The sequence below is a fragment of the Seriola lalandi genome, unplaced genomic scaffold (genome assembly GCF_002814215.2).
Source record: "Seriola lalandi dorsalis isolate HSWRI2012SDOR001 ecotype SW California unplaced genomic scaffold, Sedor1 jcf7180002054998, whole genome shotgun sequence".
Taxonomy (NCBI): domain Eukaryota; kingdom Metazoa; phylum Chordata; class Actinopteri; order Carangiformes; family Carangidae; genus Seriola; species Seriola lalandi.
In genome coordinates, this window is record NW_019525547.1 from 110,253 (window position 1) to 131,420 (window position 21,168).

A 21,168-nucleotide genomic window follows, 5' to 3' on the forward strand; every position below is an offset into this window, starting at 1 on the left:
TGTGAGAGAGACAGAGTGTTTGGGAACCAATAAGTGGAAAATTAAAATGTGATCATTTACTTGCTGCTTTTGGTTTAAAGATTGAAAACTTGGCAGGTTTTTTTTTTTTGTCATGTAAAACAAACAATCTGAACTCTCTGATGACATGTTTGTTGACATTTCTTGGATCAAGTGAAAATGATCATTAGTTATGGCTCTAAAACATCTATAGTCTTGCCAGCCCTCATTAAAATACAAGAAACCCTCAGGATGTTACAATACAAATCCCAGACGGCAGGTGAAAACCTACTTGACGATGCCGTATCCCAGACTGGCAATGATCACCAGTACCCTGGCCAGAGTCCTCTTCACCGCAGAGAGCACCTCAGCGAACACCACTGCCCCGTGCACTGCAGGAAGACACAGTACAACTCATTAATCCCAGAACACTGTGTTCATCAACAAATACCACCTCTGCCTGTTTTACACCTACCTGACAAGCCGTCATATCTGATGCTCTGGAATTCAGCGTAGTAAACAGCTTTCTCCAACATGCCCAGGAAGATGACTCCTCCAATCCAAAACTGGATCCTGAGAAGATCCCTCCAGTAACAAGCCGACAGAACCAACCACAGCACAGCCAGCAGCACGTACACGATGCACATCACCATGTAAAACTGGAGGCAGAATCAAAGACATAGTGTTGACTCCGGGAGAACATCTGTGACAAAAGTGAATTTGTTAACAGTAATATATTCTCAGGTGCTCTCAGAAAAGAGGCTCGGACGTGAGTTTAAATTACTTTAACTCTAAAAGCTCTTCTCCAGTGTTTTATTTGAAGTGTTGATACATAAGAATATATATTTGTGGTTTTAAGAACCAAAATCCATCTCAATGTATTTTTACATCTCCTCTCTCAGGTTTCTCTCTGGAGCTCTAGGAACAACAGGTCAGTGAGCCAATCAGAAGAGACGAGGCTCTGAACCTCTCTTCTGACTGGCTGACTGTTTTCTGGGTGATCCAATAAAAATATAGCATATTTCAGGTAAAACACTCAGAAACCAAATCTGCAAGGTTGGATGGTGGGTCTGGGTGGGTGGGGCTTGGGGTATGGCTGAGAGCAGTGACTACTTTGTTGTGACATCACAAAGTTCCAGAAGTCCTGATGGCTGGTTTTAAGGCTCAGTTTCTGAATACAGGCTGTGTGCATTTCTCTGTGGACTGAGGCTTTGATACTTTCACAGTATTAATATAGAACCTAGACCTGCTTTATAATCAAACAACACATGGACATCTACTTTTATACTATATGGACCTTTAAAGAACAAGTCTGCTGATGTTCTATATCTTTCTTGCCCTATTTTTTCCCTTTCTTATTGCACCTGTTTAAGTAATATTTACTAAAACTACAGTGACCAGCTATTATCAGAAATAACTGAGCCTTTTTTAAAAATGAAATTACACATTTGTGAACTGTTTTTCAATCTTCACATTTCCAGTAAGTAACAAGTAAGTAATAAGCTTTAAAATGAGATCTACAGATAGGATAAGAAAGTAATGAGAGATGGATTTATTGACAATCACAAAATATATATAAGACCAGACTCATCCTTTGATTCACTGAATATGAAATGTTTGATTTTTTCTTGTGTGTGTGTGTGTGTGTGTTTGTGTGTGTGTGTGTGTGTGCGTGTGCGTGTGTGTGTGTGCGCTTACCACCATCAGAGGCCACTCAGAAGCTGATATGTAGTCATGTGGACCCTTCATGCTTATCTGCACTGCAAACACAAACAGACCACATCAGACAAACTCGTCACTAACCTGTCATGTTATTATGAACTTCTAGAGAACGTCCAGAGCTGATCTGCAACTTACAAAAATGTCCCATCATGCTCCATTTAAACACATGAATTTCAGTGTTGTGAGCAAGTTGACCATGAATGAACCACGAAGTGCACCAGAGCAGTCAGCAGAATGATATTTCACACCCGTACTCTTAATGGAGTCAATGTCAAACATTTGAATAGCTTTACTCTTTTCAGTTTAAGTTTACTGTGGGCTAAAGTTTGCATTGCCCAGCCCTGTTCTGTGGTGAAATTTACATGAAATATCATTTGAAAAAGGTCAGAACACATGCAAGTATTTTCAATGGGTGCAAAAACATGTCACAATGTCAACATCTGTGAAAACTATAATAGATGTCTCTGGCCCAAACCTTAAAAGGATTAGGTTCCCAACTTTTCAAGTCTTTCTTAAACCAGATGTAGGGCTGCACAATTAATCAAAATCTAATCAAAATCGCAATATGTATATCAATTTTTATGATAAAGGTAAAATGTGTCACAACATTGTTGCGCATTGGTAACACCATAAGTGTTGTGGTGCTACAGAGATGCCCCGACTTACAAATCATATTCTCCAGACAAAAAGGAACATGACTGTTTGGTACAAGACCACCGAGAAAAAAAACAAAAAAAAACACATCATCAGCATTTTTATGTTTTGTTCAGCGAAAATGAAAATGCAAAAATGACAATTCCAAGTGAAATCGCAATGTCTGCCAAAATAAAAGCAATATAATTCTTATTTCTTTTATTGCATATCATGCAGCCCTAACCGGTAGTCAACTCATACTGGTTTATAGATGAACATTAAAACAGGTTTAGCCTGCTGGTACTTCTCCTGTTCAGCTGGCTCTCAGAGGAAAGAGATAATAAGATAAGGAAAGAGACAGAGAATAAAAGCTCTATTCCTCATTCTTTGGTGTGAGTCAGTCAAATCAAGTGGGTTTCTTCCAAAACTACTGTGTGTTTGATACAAAATTACATTTTTGTGCTAGACTTCAACTTGGGTGGGCCACCCAGGTATATTAACACGCCAAAGTATATCTGGCCCATCTTAGCATTTTTTCCCCTATTTTTTTATCCGCCCGAGAGAAGGATGCCATCCACAATCTAAAAACTAGTAGACAATTTCCCCTTACTCTACCCCTCTTCTTCCAGTTCATTCACCCACCACAGTCTAACTTGCTGATGAAAATGAACCAAAATATTTTTACGCTTCTCATAAGAACATACAAGATCTCTAGTGTTTTGCAATGTTGCTTCATTGTAGAGCTGTGTGCAGGCCATTGATTCACTCAGCTCCTCTCGCGCTCTCTCTCACCAACACACTGACAAAGCAACCCATCTGTCATGGTCCAACTGGCCATCAGAAGCACCAGGAGAAGTCCTGCCACATCGGTGGACTGTCAAAACATCCCTGTCTGTGTCTTCACCCTCCTTCTCTGTGTGCCTGTCATTTAGGGTGCACATGAGAGCATGCTGTATGTGTATTCTGAGACTAGGCTCCATTCAAAAAGTGTAATCAACCGTCACCAACCCCATCCGATTGTGACTCCACCCACACACCACACAGCATCTGTATTTTGTCCCCAGTCTTTTATATTGGAAGCAAATTAGGAAGTACATAAAGGCAAACCTGTTTCAGTGATCAGAGCTGATTCACTGGGCTGAAATATTGTGAACACATTCTCTAAATACAACATCTGGTTCTCTGGAACCTCCTATTTGAACAGTTTCACCTCAATGCTTCATCACCAGCTTTCCAATAATGCTGCAGAGCTGATAGAGTCAACATCACTGATGGTTAATGGTTAAACAGGTAGCACAGTACAATGTCTTGGCCAAAGGAGTGTAATGTGTGTGTAGGTGTGTTTTAATGTGTACTGACACTGCAGACTCCAGGTTGTGGGGGGGTTAGCGGACTCAGGGCCTTGGCTGTTGTCTTTGCTTTCTTTGATGTTCAGGATGAACATGTATGGTCCGTCCTCCCAGCTCTGGGCCACCGCATCGACGGGGGGGTGACGAACCACCTGTGCAAAAACACAGAGGAAAATGTCAACAGAGATGACACTGCTTGGCATTGTGGCTTTGATCATATACTGTTCAGTAATACCAGGATTCAAACCAGCAACTTCCTTCTTACAAGCTGCCTTTCCAACCTGCTGTAATAAGCAGGTTTAGCTGATCCAGCTGAGCAGTGTGACTGACCTCTTTAGGAGGGGTGGCTTTTCCTTTTTCCCCTGAAGCACCTTCCTTCTCCTGTGCAGCAGCCTGAGAGAGAGATGGAGGTGGAGAGAGCAGTAAAATCAGCTGAGTCAAACATTTCATAATTATAAATAAAATTTAGATCAAGAACTTCTGGCGCTCTACCTGCAGAAAAACACTAATACGCTCCTTAAAAGTCATACGCTGTCAGTATATGTCAGCGCTACTGAGTCTGAAACTTCAACTTCAACTACAATGGAAACCATTCATAGTGATCATGTCTGCCCAGATCAAACTGATCTTTATAAGCAGATGATTATTATAACAGAATTTTCTGCATCGGGCCCTCTCCTGCTCCGAGCCTGGTCTGAGTGGTCATGGTGAAAGCATCACACCTCACTCACTGACACACACCTGCTGCTGTGAGAGCGCTGGGGCGATAAATACACACTGTTTAAGTCCCAAAACGGGACACAGGACACACATCACAAGTGAGTGTGTGCAGCTTGGTTGGGTATGTATGTATATATGTGTGCATGAATACTATATATATATATATAATGTATATTTTATTATCAAACTAATAAGTTCTCTTATAACTGTGTATTACAATTCTGTGTTGTTTTGTACCAAATATAATCACAATATGGCCAAGTGCAAAACAAATCATATTCTCCAGACATAAAGGAACATGTTTGTTTGGTACAAGACCAACAAAAAGCTCAATTTTGAATTTTTTTCAGTGAAAATGCAAAAACTACCATTCCGATTGAAATCATTATATTTGTCAAAATAATGACAATAGGATTTTCTTTGCATATTGTGTAGCTCTACTGTATTATTATGGAAAATACTGCATATCGTGGGAATTATTGCAATATTCAATATTATTAAAAGGACCACATATTGATTACTGTGTTTATAACTACTGTTTATTGCTGCTCTGCATGTCGGTATGTTAAAGGTTGTGTGTTGTTACATGGCTGTATGTACTGAAATGTGTTGTTACTGTATTAGCGCCCTAACGTTTCTGTTTCCAGTTGCTTTGCTGTCGCCTGTGTTTACGTGTTTGATATTTCTCATTGTTGTTGTTCCTGTCTTCTATGATGTTGTTTTAAATCTCATTGAGCTGATGGTTCTTGAAACATTGCGCCTCAGTACTGCAGTTGAAAATGAGCCAGCTGGCTAACACCGGCACATTTACAGTAACGGTGATAAATGAGCATTATCTCTAAACAAATGGACAGGGCCGTTACACACTGTGGCTCCAAAAGCCTCGTACAAATATGTCAGTAGAGAACCTCAGCATATGACAGTTCCCTATATGGTAGGAGGTGACAGTTGTAATTTTTTGAACACTGTAAGCTATTTTTTTAAACAGCATTTGTATTAGAATGATTATAATGTAAAGCAGATTCTGCACATCTGAAAAAGTAGTACACAGACAATGAAATCATCTTTTGTGTTTTACTGTGTGCTCTGCTTTCTGATTTGCTGTATGTGTGAGTTGCACGTGTGGACCTTTGGTTTTGGAGGCTCCACATCTCTCCTCCTCCTGCCTGAAGTCTTCTCTGTGATTGCCTGAAACAAAGGAAACAAAAACAACATGTCAATAAATATGGTCTTATGGGTTTAGTTGAAGGACGCCATGATCCATGACAAAGTGTTCTGGTTCCTGTTGCTCTGTGTGTGTTGAGATGGAAATGGGTAGATTTAGTAGAAACGGAGGCTATGCATGCTATTAATAATCAGGCTTTTGTTGAATACTGCAATAAAAACTGGGCTCAGAATATGATCATACCTGACAAACCAGACAGTGTGTGAATAAAGACCCAGAGCTATGGTGACTGTTAACAGACCAGCAGAGTTTGGAAAGGAGTTTTAACACCTACCATGTGACAGCAAATGATGCTGGATCACTGGACTTCACCTCTGAAACTGTACAACTGCATTGATAGTTGTGTGTTAAGGGGTTGTTTTGTAGCTGCAGTGGCTACATGCACAAAATCCAGAGCTACAGAGGAGCTAAGGTGCACCCACTCAAAAATGTAGTCAGGGCTACAGCTGCTACAGAGATATCACGTGAGGACAATGTGAACTGTGATTGGCCAACCTCTGGTGGAGATTACAGAAAATGAAAACATGAAGCAATTTGGGGGGAAAACCTGATTAGCTTCCCCTTTCCACTGGTCAAAAAACCCAGCAACACTCTCGAACATCAGGCTTTTCTCTGCAGTAGAAAATGTAACAATCTGCATTTACTCCCCGGTCAAATGACTCTGCAGTAATCACAGGTATTTATTGGCTCCGGCTCCAATTGGCTTTGATGTAAACACAACATCTGGGTGAACTCCCTGTTACCCCTACACTGACAGGAGCACCAATGTGACAGGCCCGTTTTACCAGTCTGCATGGCAGCTAGCAGCTCACTCTTTGAATCTGCGTCCGTGTGTGTGGGTGTGTTTGGGTGGTCTGTAACTGCAAGTGATGATGTTGATGCTGCTCCCTGCAGTTGTGTGTGTCCTCTCAAACAGAAAGGAAAACTCATCTGGCTGTGTGAAAAGAGTCAATCTGCTTTTTTTTAGTATATACGTGCTGATTTTGGTGTAAAAAGAGTTTATTACTGAAATACCGTGAATGAATGAATGAATGCAAACGAGATGACTCCTCAGCAGTAGTCTTATTCTCAGTTATGAGACAAGGCGACAGAGAAGTCATCCGGATGTAACTGCAGTTCTAGAAATGCACCGTAGCGCTGCAGGACTCATATCACAAAGTAAATGAAGGAATGTAAATATAATAACTGTGAGCTGTCAAACCCGCTAAGGATCCAAGTTTAGTGCAAAGCGAAATAGTTCAAACTGTTATTTGCTTCTTCTTTTTACGTGCAGGTCTGGGTGAGAAAGACAACTCACCGGTTGCTGCAGCAGTTCTGTCAGCCGTGTCCTCACGTCCATCGTCTGCAGGCCGAACTGTAATGTAAAACAAACGCGCCCGATTTAAAACACAGTCACCATATTGTGTCAGTGTATGCACCGTGTGTGTAAGAGAGAGACAGAGAGAGAGAGAGAGAGACCAAGTGGGGAGTGCTGTGTGGTTGGCAGTCGATGTTAGGATACTCGTGCAAAATGTAGAATCCACTTCCTCCTCCTTGTCTGACCTCCGCCGACTTGAAATAAATTTCCGCCTGTTTCAGCTGCAGACAAACAATAAAAGCCAAAGAGAGACAACACAGTGTTATTCATTTGATGGGTCCCAAGATATGAAATCAATTACATGATTTAACAATGGCCATAAGAAGGTAATTCAAAATAACATACGTCCTAACATAAAACAATTAGATTCATGTAAATTAATTGGATTGATTTTCACTTTGAGTCAATGAATTGTCTTTCATGATTTTCTGTAGTTCAACTCTAACAATCAGATTTGTTGATGAATCACATGAATCTGTTTCACTTTTTGGGAATATGGAGGAATAAATAAATAAATATATATATAAATATATATATATATATATATATATATAAAAAAAAAATATATATATATATATATATATATATATATATATATATATCAAACCCATTTCTATGTATATATCTTTAATATATAAAAACAACTGGATGTCTCCTGCATCCTTGTCTGCATATCAGCTGATCCTGATCTTGGTCCAGACCTACCAGAAGTCTGGACCATGTAGGGTCAATGAGTGAAATGATGACAAGTTGAAAACTGTTGTGGAACCAGTCCAGCTACTTTCAATGTAAGACGCTAAAAAGCTGCTGGAAAAGTCAATAGATGACGTAATACACTAATTAGCATATTCAAGATGTCACTGCGTCGTGTTCGCATTTAGTCTAGTATCAGCTGGTTTCAGCTCCTTATCTGTTCTCTTTATACAGCATTTTAATACAGCTGAGTTCAAAATGAAGCTGCTGTCATTGACATGTTTTTCTGTTTCTGTTGTCAAGACAACGGAACAAGTTTGAAACAGTGACTGAAACATGGTTCATTAAGACTACGTGTTAACCAGCAGTCACTTCCAAGCTGCTGCTGAAATCCTGATTTTAGAACCACTCTTCTATAGGCACAAAACGGACCAAACCACATCTACAAATCTGGATCTGGAAGTTGGATTGAACTCAGTAGACGACAGTGTGTCTTACATCCATGCCGAAGACCTCATCATAGCAGTGTGAGTTCCTCAGATACCAGGATATATTCAGACGGACAGGAGATGAGGAGTTACAGTTCTCCACTGCCAAAACACACACACACACACACACATACACACAAACACAAACAAACAAACTGTTGTTATTAACAAGTGGATTTCCAAAAATGTAGAACTGCTCCTTTAAAGGCATCAAAAACAAATGTAAGAAGAAGAATGGTTCTGTCTCCCGCAGGATCTACTCACATCTGAGATGGATGAAGCTGCTGTTGAACAGAGTTTTAGTGAAGTAGAAGTACTTCTGAGTTTTCAGAGTTTCCTGGAGAAAAAAAACACACAAACACATGATCAGACTTCAGGAAACATATCGCATCCTTCCAGTGCTTAAGATGCAGCAGCAATTACTAAACCTGATCTTTCTTCATGTTGAAACCTTATAAAAACACAACACACACTTAGTGACAGGCCACCAGTCACTAACTGTGACTGGTGGCCTGTCACTAAGTGTGTGGTGTGTCAACGGGCGGGTTAAGGTGCCAACAATAAAAAGTATAATTCTGCTACACAAAATTAGGTTTATTTGTCAGACTTTTCTCTTGTTTTTTCTTGTGAAAAATTTCCTCTTCAGACCTCTAATAATGATCAAAATGAAACACAGGTGCTCCTCTGTTTGACGAGCCTCAGTCAGGCAGTGCGGGATTTTTTTTAACATAATGTGACTAACACTGAAAAACTTTATGATCAGCTGAAACATTTTCCAAGGCTTTTCTCTCTGTATTCAGAAGCAAATGAGTATTATCTACTACTGCAGGACAGTGAAACACACCTCCAGCAGTTAGATATCAAAACATCAGGGAAACTCCAGTTACAATGTCAACGTTTAACCTGCAGTGAAGATGAACTGAGGTCCGTCCACACTGTTCATGCAGAGAGTTTGTTAAAGACTTTAAATCTCTGCCCTGAGTCTGACTTATTGTTTGAAGAGCAAGTCTGTGAAGACAAACACGGCAGGAGTGGGGAAGTGGAAAATGAGCAAAGCTTCCAGCTTCAGGCCACGATGCTACCGGTTTGTGAAAGAGATTTCTGCCTGAAATTCAAACCATATTTGTAAGAAGATTATTTATTCGGGAAGAATATCAATGAAAATATGTGGATGAAAGGTGTAAGGCTGCAAGTCCAGCCTTTAACTATAGCACTTATCCTCTGAGGGCAGCACCGGCTGACATTATGTGAGAGGCAGGGTACACCCAGCACATGTCGACAGTGTAACGCAGAACCGACATATAGAGACAAACGACTGCTCACACTTACAGGCAGCTCAGAGTCACCAGTTAACCTAACCTACATTTCTAACCTAGAGGAAACCCACACATGGAAACTCCACACAGAGAGGCCCCGGCTGCACAGGGCTTTGAACCCAGTACCTTCTTACTGTGAGGCTACAACTAACTATAATACTTAATTATAGTAATGAATTATTATAAATTAATAATCGAGAAGCAGGAACCAGAGAATGTCAGCATTTATGTTTGAAAAATGCCTGAAATAATTAATCAATCATCAAAAAAATAGCAGAATAAATTTCAATCAACCGACTAAATGAACAATGACTTATAATTTCAGCTTTATGTTTATCATTATTTGTGTTGTTAAAACTGAGACCGTGAGAATGACCTGTAAGTGAATCTATAGTGAATATAATCAGTTGGATATTAGGTTATTATCATTATTATTATTATTATTATTATTGATAATTGAGTTGCAATGTTAACTAAATTAATCAGTTATTTGATGGAAAGAAAATTTATCAGTAACTATTTGGATTTTTGAAGCAACAACACCAAAATATTTCTGATTCTAGCTTCTAAAATGTGAAGATTTGTTGCTTTTTATTATAAATGATAGTAAATTAAATGTCGTTAGGTTTTGCACCTTTGGTCAAACAAACAAAAAAAAAAGACAGGTGAACGTCACTATTAGCATGTTTCACTATTTTTGGACATTTTATTGAATAGACAATTAATCAATGTGGTGAGTAAATAATCACCGGATACTGAATATAATCATTAGCTGGATCTTAAATTATTATTACTACTATGAATATAATTATAATCATTGTGAATGCTCATCTGCACATAACACACAGTGTTTATTATCGACTTATTAAACCTGATTAAATCAATATGTACAGACTGTAGCAGAGAGAGGTTTCTATGAATCCATTAAAAACAGATACTCTCACACCTGAGCAGGTGTCAGGACACACGCCGATCAGTGAAGAAGGTGTGCTGCGTAGTTTATTTATTTCCCAGGCTTCATGAAACCTGCTGGCCGGGCTGAAACGGTTTCTCTCTCGAGATAACGCTGTTTATATGTTTCTGGCGCAGCGCAATGTGCGACCGCGCAGCGTGTTTCAGGGGAGTTCCGATGATATGGCGAGACACCCACCACGTTACAACACGTTTAAACAAGGCTGTCGTTTCTCTATCTCCTTCTCTGACCCGGTCAATGTGTGAAACTGTCCGGTACAAGCCAGGTCAGGTCAGGTTGCTGCTGTAAACGGGATACTCACACTGTCGACGTTCAGGATCCATTTCCCCGGTTCGGACACGGCGTTGACTGGCCCACATAGCCCCGTCAGTACCAGCAGTAGCAGCACCGAGGACCAGAGTCCCGGCCCGGCCCGAGCCGGACCCGTGGAGCTCGCCATTTGAGCCAGGAGGAATCAGAAACCAGCAGCAGCAAAAGCCACAGCGACAACTCACAACAAGCTGCACTCTTCCTGGTTCCGGCTAACGTAAGCGGGTGTGGAGTGATGCTTTCAGGGGCCGTGGGAAATTAAACATATACTCTTTGTTGTTTTGTGTTTTAAAGATAGTTAAAGATTTTAAAGATTTAGTTCCCGGCTTTGAACACCAAAGAACAACGAATATGATAATTTCACTGTTGTTTATTCAAAAGTAAACGCTTTTTGATCACTTAGGTTTATTTTGAAAGTATTGACCGGAGGTGGTACATCTTTCAGTGTATGGTGTGTTGACATAATGTTGTGGAAATGCGACAGTGCTAAATACATTACCTCTAAAAAAAATTTTCGTTTTCAGCAAAGTTGATCTATTTCTGATGCTGTCATTTGCGTGCCAATCACATTTATTTAGAAAGTATTGAGCGGGAAGTGTTTCGTGTGTAATTTGACTTGAAGTGATGTAGTTCCTCACTGTGAGGGAGGGGGGGGCAGTAAACATAACCTTCAGAGAAGAAGAAACTGTTAATAAAACAACACTTAAAAAGTAGAATTTTTACTATTCCCAAAGTCATCAATGTTCTTTGGAAAAAATGCACCATCAACAACCTGTACACATTAACATTAACACCCAATGTGCTGACCTTAAGGAGTTAACGCTGTGTAAGGTGCTAATTTACGACGTGTTACAGTTCCTCACTGTGACCACCAGAGGGCAGCGTTTAAAAAACTTATTAGTGTAAATTCAGAAACCATTTTACATATACCAACCTTTCATTTCCTGTAAAATCCTTCAAAATAAAAAATAAAATAGTAAAATTAAAGATAAATAGATTTCTCTGCTTATCTGGCTTAAGTTACACAGTAAAAAAAAAGAAAAAAAGAATATCACCACAGTTGAGCATAATGAAATAATTTCTTTACCAGTTTAAATTCTTGCTTGTTTGTTGTCAGTACATACACTACAGCACTACAGTACATCCAGTACATACACTTGTCTTGTCCTTTTCTTTTCTTAAAGAGTTTTATTTATATGAAAGCAATATAATAATAATATACTAATACTATTATAATTGCATAATACAATTATATGGTGCAATTATATTAGTAGAATGAATGTTTTATGTTATGTTTAATAACCTTTTTCCATCTTGCTTGTTAACTTTGTTTGTAATCAAGTTATTAAAATAACCCGTGGGAGGTGTGTAAGTTATGGTTTTCAATGGCTATGAGCTGTTTCTGACTAAATTTGTACTCCAATGTCACAGCCCTGTTCACAGTTGGACAAAGGAGGGGAGACCACACATAAGTAACTAAACAACTTTCTTTCAGATAACTAAAAGTGAAATGAACATAAAGACAAACTAAATACAACAAAACCAAATAGGGTGGAAGCCAGAGACTCGACTCTGCTCACCAGGCCCCTGAGAGAGGGTGTCAACAGAGGTCTGTTCCAACTTATTTGTGCATAATTGCTGTTTTTTTTTTTTTATTGGTGTGAATTCTAATTGTTCTCACCAACACTTTAAATTACTTTGTTATAAAATCTTCCACACAGAGGAAAGGCCTTTTCTGGCCAGACATTGGCTCAGGAGCAAATTTTAAATGTGTTTGTGTGATCACTGTTGGACTATACAGTAGTAAAGTCATTGTTTTTCAATAGTAATTTTAGCTCACAACTTTGATCAGCCATAACATGACACAACAACAATGATTTAGTCTTTATTCTGTTTACATTCCATATGTAGGAAGATTGTTCTGTGTCTTCTAAGATCAAGATAAATATTACAGTTAAAACAGCTTTCGACGACAGTGTCCGAGCTTTCCCACTGCCCCCTGAACGCTACATATATTATGTTCTTTTTCCACTTCAGGAACCTGGTGGATTGCCTTCCTTGCGTGCCTCAGCGGTGTGTGTGTGTGTGTGTGTGTGTGTGTGTGTGGGGCGGGGTTGATGATGCATTGAAAAAGAACTTGGATCTTTTTACCCAACTGGTTTTTTCGCTCACTGGGAGTGTCATCCTGCCTCTCTATCTCTCTCCTTCAGTTTGCCTTTGCCTCGCTCGCCCTCTCGCAGTCAGTCTCTCCTCTCTTCCCTCAGAGCAGCACCAGTCTCAGTAAGTAGCGCAAACCTTCTCTTTCTCCTGTTTTTCTGTCTGTTTGAGTCCTGAGTTGTGTTTAGTGACCTGTTTGTGCTGGTTTAACGCCGTGTGTTGCTATGCAGTGTGTGTTTACGCTGTGTTGAAACCTGATACTATAGGTTATATGAAGATGAAGGGCTTTGCATATTGTTTATCCCTGTGTCCAGTCTTTTGTTCAGAGTTTGACTTAGAGTAAAGCAGTAGAATGGGATTCAGGAATCAGCCACAGAGCTCAGAAAAGTTCCATTATTAATGTGCTGACAGCTGCTTCAGGTGAATGCTGTATTGTAATCCTACACAAGGAGGAAGTATTTAGATCCTCAATTTAAAGAAAAGTACAAACGCAACACTGTAAAAATACTCTAATTACACTGCTGTACAAAAGTATTTGCAAACGAAATGAGGTTTTCAAAGTAAAAGCATTCATTTTACAAAATAGCTGCTTACACAGTCGCTGTTACTGATGCTTGACGGTGCAAGCAGCATTTTAATGTTCCTTCTTAAAATGGAGCAAGTACTTTATACTGTCAGGTAAATGAATCAATAACTGACTAGTTGGAGCTAATGACTATTGTCAGTATTTACCTTGCAGTCATTTTCTTCCTCTCTAAAACTGTCAGGAGGTCACTCCACATGATGATAATATGTTGTTTATTTTGTCTGAGCAACAGTTCAAAATCCAGATATATTCATTCTACTATCAAAAGTAAGATTTTTATCAAATCCAGAAGTTGGAACTATTCTATTTTTAATTAAATCATTTATTATTTTCCTATAAATCAGCTTCAAATCAATCTTCTTTCTGTCACATCAAATGTTTTTGCTCAAAGAAGCTCTCACTGTACTATCAAATAAAGGCAAAAATGACAAAAATATAACTTTAAAAAGAAAAAAGAAAAAAAAGAATTGATTTTCAAAATAGTTGGTGATTAACTGTCTGTCAGTTGAATAATTGTTTGGCTCTGACAGACTATGAGTAATGCTCATCACATGGTCTCACAGCCCAAGTGTATTGTATTGAAGCTGTTGATTGCCAGGTGTATTAGTGTGGATTAAAGGCTGCACTCTGCTGTTAATGAATCATATTTGTATGGAAAACTTTAGTAAATGTTGTTTATCTTGGTTTTACTTCTTGTTCATTAAACAGGTAAATGTTTTTTAATCATTATTCTTCCTCACTGCTTTCACTTTGTTTCTCCGTATCACACAGACACAGACGTCAAAATGTTTCTGGCAAAGAATTTAATTGGAGGCATCATTAATATTGTGAGGTGAGGTTTTCTCTTTGGTGGAGCTAAGCTAGCAGTTTCCCCCTGCTCCCAGTCATTGTGCTAAGCTAGGCTAACTAACTCCTGAACCTATCTCTGCACTGGGTGATCATGTCAGAGCTGCTGTCTGATTTTTCTCCTGTGTTTTTTTTTTTTATCCTCAGCAACATCGACCCCGCTCAGTTCATTCCTTCAGACCCTGTAAGTACCAGCTTCATATTAGTCTGAATTAATTATTAGGTCATTAGACATTAGACAGATATATTTCATATAATGTGCCACAGATCATCTCATGCTACATCTCTGTTTGTTGCAATTATTAAATTCACATTGTCACTTTTTAAACCCTGCAGACCCAAACATTTATTGGGCTCAGTCAGTTAAAATACACAGTTTCAACTTTTCCCTTTGGCCCAGGAACTAAGTAGAATTAATAAATGTCATGTTTTGACATATGGTGTCCAGGTGACAGTAACACATGACACAAGAAACTTTTTCACCTTTTAAATATGAATTTATCTGAGTGCAAACTTCACCTTCATGAACTTATCAGAAATAATATATAAATTCAACATATTCAAATAAAATTTTTGATAGATTTCTTTCTTAATTTATTCAAGTTAATTCCAGAATATTTAACTAGTATAGAAGTCATTATTGTAGTTACTGTCATCATCAGCCATGTACAACCTGAAGATGAAGTCACTTCATGAATCAGCTGATAGCAGACAGGACCAGCATACTGTTTATAGTACGTTTGCAGAAAACACAATATAATAAGATAAAATAAAAAGCAGGTGTGATGCATTTAAATGTGAGCGACTCAGACTCTGTAGAACAACACTGAGTTCAGACTAACAGCACTTCTACTGTCTGTGCTGCTAAAAATGAGTCTTGAAACTAAGTAACTTTTGTATGTACACCACAACAAATTTACATTTTAGTAAGTCCTTGTTTTTGTTAAAAAAGAAAATGTTATTTTAAAAAGATTTTAAGATGAGACAATGTGTCATTTGGGTGAAATCATTCCAGAAACCATTTTAATAAAAATCTGTGTGGAGCCTGGAATGTGCCACTGGTCAGTAACAGAGTAACAGTTTTTCTGTCTTACGATCATAAGAAATAATCCATACATTAGTCTTAAAAACCACCTGTGTCCCTTAAACTGAGAAACTCCTGATTGAATCAACGCTCAGATTTCTGCCAGTGGAAGATTTTATACACAAACAAACACACTGAGCGTCTCAGTGCAGTCAGACTGATGAATGTTGTGAGTGTGTGGCCTAACAGTAGCTCTCTGTGTGTGTGTGTGTGTGTGTGTGTGTGTGTGTGTGTGTGTGCAGCCTCCCCCTCGCAGACCTCTGAACTTCGCTGAGTCTCATGAGAACGATGAGGAGAAGCAGTTTCGGAAGGTTTTCAAGCAGCTGGCTGGAGAGGTTAGTTTATGATATTCATGTTTAATCCACTTCAACCCTCTATGTTCTTCTGTCTGTGTTAACACTGATTCTCCAGCTCCATCTAACTACCACTGTTTCTCTACTTCATTTTATCCCACTAATCATTCACAAATCATTTAGCTGCAGTTCTTGGATGACGGACTGGTCCCCTTCAAATTCAATCATCAGTGTGTTTTTGTTTGGAGCATGGCAGGGAGAGATGACTTGAACTCTGTGCTGCAGAGTTCAAGGTAAGAAGTGCAAAAATAATCTGTAAAGTTACGTTATTATGATGAAGATTTTCCAGTTGTGTGGAGATGATCCACAGAACAGCTGTCCTCACTTTCATAGCCACTTCTTCTTCAGTAGAAAACAGTTGCAATGTTGTGAACTTGTCCAGTAACAGGAGTGCAACACTGACAAAGTGTTTCATGTTGAAGAAACTACAGCTTTCAGTTCGGCAGTGTGAGGCTTTGAACCTAGGGGTTCAGTCCGGGTTTTAACCGTGAACACATCTGCTGCTGGTTTACAGTCTGAGGGGTCACGTGACCACAGGCCTCACAGCAAACCTATTCCAGTCAGCTGTGTAATTACACTATAATGAATTGTTTAAATCAGTCTCCACAGCGCGGCTGAGCATCTTCTCACGGATAGGATCTCAGTAAGAACCGAGCTCTGATATGTCTGTGGTACATTTTCAGGCGCCTTATGCGCTGGTCGGCCTCTCTGTGGTTCCTCGTGCATCTTTTTTTTTTTAAACAATCAACAAAACAAGACGTAAACTTTGAGGAACATTTTTGTCGTGTTGTTATCTCAGGTCGAATTGATTATATTGTTTCTGTGCAACAGAATCATGATGATTCCTGTTCTTGAACATTTATATGCATACTTTACATGTCAGCGTGGTGATCTGACTTTTTCCCATCTTAGTGTCTCTCTCTGATCTGAGGAATGATTGGGGATGGCTCCACCCTGTCGAACGAATTTCCTGTTTTCTTTACTGGAAAACAGGATGGGTAAAGTTGACATGCTGCTTACTCTGATTATTCAACCTCAAACATCAGAGGTGATTTGGCTGCTCAGCAAGTTTTTATTCATGTCTTTAAAAGTCCGTCTGTATCTCTGTCAGTTGGTCTTTCTCTTTCACCTGATCCTGCATCACTCACCACACCTGTCTGCTGCATTCCAGAATCAAAGCTCCACCTTCACTTGCCCCAGCCTCTCTCAGCTGTCTCAGTGTGTTGTTTGTCTGAACACACCAGGCAGGTTCTGTAGCTTCTACCGGTCTGACTCCCACCTGATCTCCAATATAACCCCGAGGATGCATAACATCTTTCTGTGCTCCTGCAAACTCAGCTTTACCCAGTATCCTCTTGTTAAGCATTGGGATAACTTAAAACTTCACATCAGTATAATTAGATTGAACCTATTCGTGTTCAGAAAGCTGTGCTCTTAACACTCCAGGGCAACAGAGGGCAGTGTATCCAGGACTGTCCACTGTGGAGGACATTTCCTACATATCTGGGTGTGTAAAGGTCAATATGGAGAGTAACATTGTATCAGTGTCAGCGTGTATCCAGCCTTTAATCGGCCTAGAGACAGACGAAGCGACATCACCTTATCTCATTCAGGAAGTTTTATTATGCTTCAGCTGTAATGTGATTTCCAGGCCTGTGAAATCTAATCAGAGAGAAGCAGAGAAACCTCCAGAAGTCTGCCGTTGTTTTATTGCAAATATTACAAACACTAAATAAGTGTTTACTGAAGCTGTAAAGGTGGTTTTTAATCTTCAGTAAACTATATTCCTAATCCCACTGGTGTGGCTTTACAGCACCGTACACAGACTTTGAGGGCGGAGGAGAATAAAACTCCGCTAACAGGCTCATTTTTATCTATCAGCTGTGTGTCGTTTTCTCTCAGAGAAACAGTGAATCTATTTATCATGGAGCAGAGTCGCCTCAGGGTGTGTTAGACAGCGCAACAGCTCTTTCTCTGCATTCCTGCCATTGTCTACAAGGGCGGCACTCAGGCATTAGGGGCGTTGAACTATGTGTGTGTGTGTGTGTGTGTGTGTGTCTGGAGGTTTTCTCTGACTCATCAGAGGGGTGTGTGCACCAGTTAGACCAGAGCTCATCCGGCTCTCGGTGGGTTGGATTTTCTCTAAATCAACAGCAGTAATAAGGGTGAGGATGAAGATGATGAAGAAGGTTGTAGTAACGTACCTGCCAGGCTGCGCCACGTGGGCGGGGTCAGACGGCTGTGCTGACCGTCTGGAAACTGTTAACTTTTTAAAGGTGCAGGCCGACGGTCTGTCATGACACCAGAGCTGAGGTTAAACACATCAGCGGTGGACTGGGTGAAATGTGAGGACTTTAAAGGAGTCATCTTTAACCACTTAGCGCCAGTTTCACCTTTTATTTCCCAGGTGTTTTATGGTTGTTAAAATCACCTTATTCCACACTATCTGACAGTATAATACATCTGTATGGGCTTGTTGCAGCCTCTCAATGTCGCTGTGTAATTCTTTCACTTAGGGAAATATTCAAACACAAGACTTTGTGGTTTTTATATAGCTCAGCAGATGTGGATACTAAACTTGGCACAAATCCTCCTTCAGTATTACTCTTTTGATAAGACCACAACCACAAAACTGTTTCTATTGCAATTAGAAATGACTGAAGAGACTGAAATAAGTGAAGGAATGAGAGAGTGCAGCAAGAGAAGCCAGTGTCCACAGATAGCATGGTGTTGCATCACAGTGTTTAAGCAACATGGCGTTGTTATGAGTCTGGACCTTGTTTTGATTTTTTTTTTTTTTTTTTTTTCAAACATTGAGTCAGAAACTGGAAAAATATCAAAGGAAACAGCTTTAGTTTGGTATGAGTCACACTCAGATCAGCTGTGACTCACTGTGTTTGTGGGGCTTCCTCTGTGGAAATAAACCGTGACAACACCCGGTCTAATGTGTGTGTGTGTGTGTGTGTGTGTGTGTGTGTTTGTGTGTGTCTTTTAACAGGACATGGAGGTGAGCCCCAAAGAGCTGATGAACATCCTCAACAAAGTCATTTCCAAACGTGAGTGCAGTTTTGTTCCTCATAATGAATCAGGAAGTGATGAGTCATCCACTGATCCTCAGATGGAAAAAGACAGCCTGGAGGAATTTAATGACTGTAATATTTTAACATGCTATTTCTGCTGTATCTTGTTCTCATTAGAGCCTTTGTGTCATCGCCTGTGAAAATGTCAACAGCTTCTTACTGATTATTAATCAGGTGGTGTGTGTGTGTGTAAAGGCTCTTGTTCTCTTGTTGCAGATGGAGGCCTGCAGACTGACGGGTTCAGCATTGAGTCCTGCAGGAGCATGGTCGCTGTCATGGACGTATCCTTCCACCAAATAACACAACGCAATGCAGTACTAATGACGCTGAGTACTACTGTGTATCATTAGTAGGAGTAGTTTCAGAAAGAGCAATACCAGCAGCAGGAACAAAAGTGGTAACAGTGGCAGTAGCAGTTCCAATAGAAGCTGCAGTAGCGGAAGTAGCAACTGTAACAGGAGCATTTATAATAATACCAGTAGGAGCAATGGTACAAGCAGCAGTAGTAGCAGATGCAGTCACAGTATTATCAGTAGTATTAGTAGATATGAAATCATAAATAGCAGAAATAACAGGTAATAGCGGTAACTACAGCAAGTGTAGTAATAGTATTAGTAGTAGTAGTAGTAATAGTAGTATTTGTATGGGGAATAGTAACACTGTTTCATTGATTTTGAAATTTGACCTTTGACCCTGTTGACTTCAGAGTGACAGCACAGGGAAACTGGGCTTCCATGAGTTCAAATACCTCTGGAATAACATCAAGAGATGGCAGGTCAGTTCTTTTTCTTCTTCTTCTTCTTCTTCTTCTTCTTCTTCTTCTTTTATTATCAGGTACATGTGGCCTAAACTCATCCGACAGTCCTGGAATAAATCCTCCTTCATGAACACATATAATGCGTGTTGATTCAGTTTTATGCTGCAGTTTGTGCTGCTGCAGAATTGTACTGCATTATATGGGCAGATGTTTCTATTGTTTTGTTCACCCCATATATATCAGGGTAGGCTAAATAACAAAACATCTCTCTGTATAGTGTAATACAGGTCAACAGCAACATAGACTATATCTTTGAATGATCTTTGATCCACTATAAAGGCAGAGTGGTAGAGATACAATGACATTTGGGATGAGAGCCTGGTTTATATTCATACATGCTCTATAAATGTCACTGTTTAATACAATTTAAAATCATACACAGGTTACACTACTCAAAGGAAAAATGACATTAAATATTTCCTCTCCTGTGTGTGAAACATGTGAAACAGGAGAAGGTCATTTACTCCACAGCTACGCCCTTTGTCACAAAACACAAGGTTACTGGAGGGATGTCTTTCCATTCTTGTCACTTGTGCTGAAGGTTCAGATAGAACCTGACCCAATTTGAATAATTCTGGGGTTATCCAGAGAAGTCCAAAAACTAAAAAAGGCACAACGACACCTTCTAGCATATGGACCAACATTGAGACTTTAGCTCATGGAACTAGTGGAAACTCTTCAATTAGAAAGAATATGTTTTATTATTCAGGGAAAACCTCTGATTCCTCTTCTGGCAGGTGGAACCTGTTGGTAGTTCAGTCCTGATGGGGATCGGGTAGGGAAGAGGGCGGGGGTTAGGTGGGTTTTTCACCTTCATGATGAGGATTTCTGGCCGGACTGTTGTGTTTGACTGACTTAGTTTTAGTTAGGTGTTCCTAATAAACTAGTAACCGAGTGTACAGTATAACATTAACATTCCTCTGTCAACCCAAAACAAGTGACCATCGCTTTAAAAAAACATTTGAGGGTTTGAGTTACTGTGAAAATGGAATATTTATCTGTTATGTGTTTTTTTGTCTCCAGAGCATCTATTTGTCCCATGATCGGGATCACTCAGGTGTGATCGGCTCTGACGAGCTTCCAGCCGCCTTCAAGTCTGCAGGTGAGAAACTGCTCTGTGAGTCATGTGTGCAGCCTGAGCAGAGCAAGTTTCACACTAATTCTGTTTGTGTGTGTGTGTGTGTGTGTGTGTGTGTGTGGGCAGGTTTCCCTCTGAATGATCAGCTTTTCCAGCTGATTATCCGTCGCTATAGTGATGAGCATGGCAACATGGACTTCGACAATTTCATTGGCTGCCTGGTGCGCCTGGACGCCATGTGCAGTGAGTCTCTCTCCCTCACCTTTCTCACCTTCTCCCCTCTCTGACTTTAGATGTTTTTGGAGTCTGTTTCAGAGACACTCATATTTACAGAATGAGAAGATTTTCTTTTGATGTTTTTAACCACGTGAACAGCTGATTTTTT

General features: G+C 39.7%; 2 protein-coding genes across 2 annotated transcripts in view; one reads left to right on the top strand and one right to left on the bottom strand.

Annotated features, from left to right (window-relative positions):
• Positions 1-10,990, bottom strand: part of LOC111647547 (Golgi-pH regulating cation channel) — a 21,729-nt gene extending 10,739 nt beyond the window's left edge. The window contains exons 1-11 of the mRNA XM_087171428.1: positions 10,775-10,990; positions 8,449-8,521; positions 8,195-8,286; positions 7,105-7,224; positions 6,944-7,000; positions 5,550-5,609; positions 4,032-4,094; positions 3,712-3,853; positions 1,696-1,757; positions 473-656; positions 290-389 (exon numbers count right to left, since the gene is read on the bottom strand). Coding sequence (XP_087027554.1) covers positions 290-389; positions 473-656; positions 1,696-1,757; positions 3,712-3,853; positions 4,032-4,094; positions 5,550-5,609; positions 6,944-7,000; positions 7,105-7,224; positions 8,195-8,286; positions 8,449-8,521; positions 10,775-10,912 — 1,091 coding nt within the window. The 5' untranslated portion in view covers positions 10,913-10,990. The remainder of the gene's footprint in view (positions 1-289; positions 390-472; positions 657-1,695; positions 1,758-3,711; positions 3,854-4,031; positions 4,095-5,549; positions 5,610-6,943; positions 7,001-7,104; positions 7,225-8,194; positions 8,287-8,448; positions 8,522-10,774) is intronic.
• Positions 10,991-12,894: 1,904 nt separating this feature from the next.
• Positions 12,895-21,168, top strand: part of LOC111647553 (calpain small subunit 1-like) — an 11,082-nt gene continuing 2,808 nt past the window's right edge. The window contains exons 1-9 of the mRNA XM_023397174.2: positions 12,895-13,062; positions 14,297-14,357; positions 14,519-14,555; positions 15,698-15,790; positions 18,807-18,864; positions 19,105-19,169; positions 19,595-19,663; positions 20,729-20,807; positions 20,910-21,026. Of these exons, the coding sequence (XP_023252942.1) occupies positions 14,311-14,357; positions 14,519-14,555; positions 15,698-15,790; positions 18,807-18,864; positions 19,105-19,169; positions 19,595-19,663; positions 20,729-20,807; positions 20,910-21,026 (565 nt within the window). The 5' untranslated portion in view covers positions 12,895-13,062; positions 14,297-14,310. The remainder of the gene's footprint in view (positions 13,063-14,296; positions 14,358-14,518; positions 14,556-15,697; positions 15,791-18,806; positions 18,865-19,104; positions 19,170-19,594; positions 19,664-20,728; positions 20,808-20,909; positions 21,027-21,168) is intronic.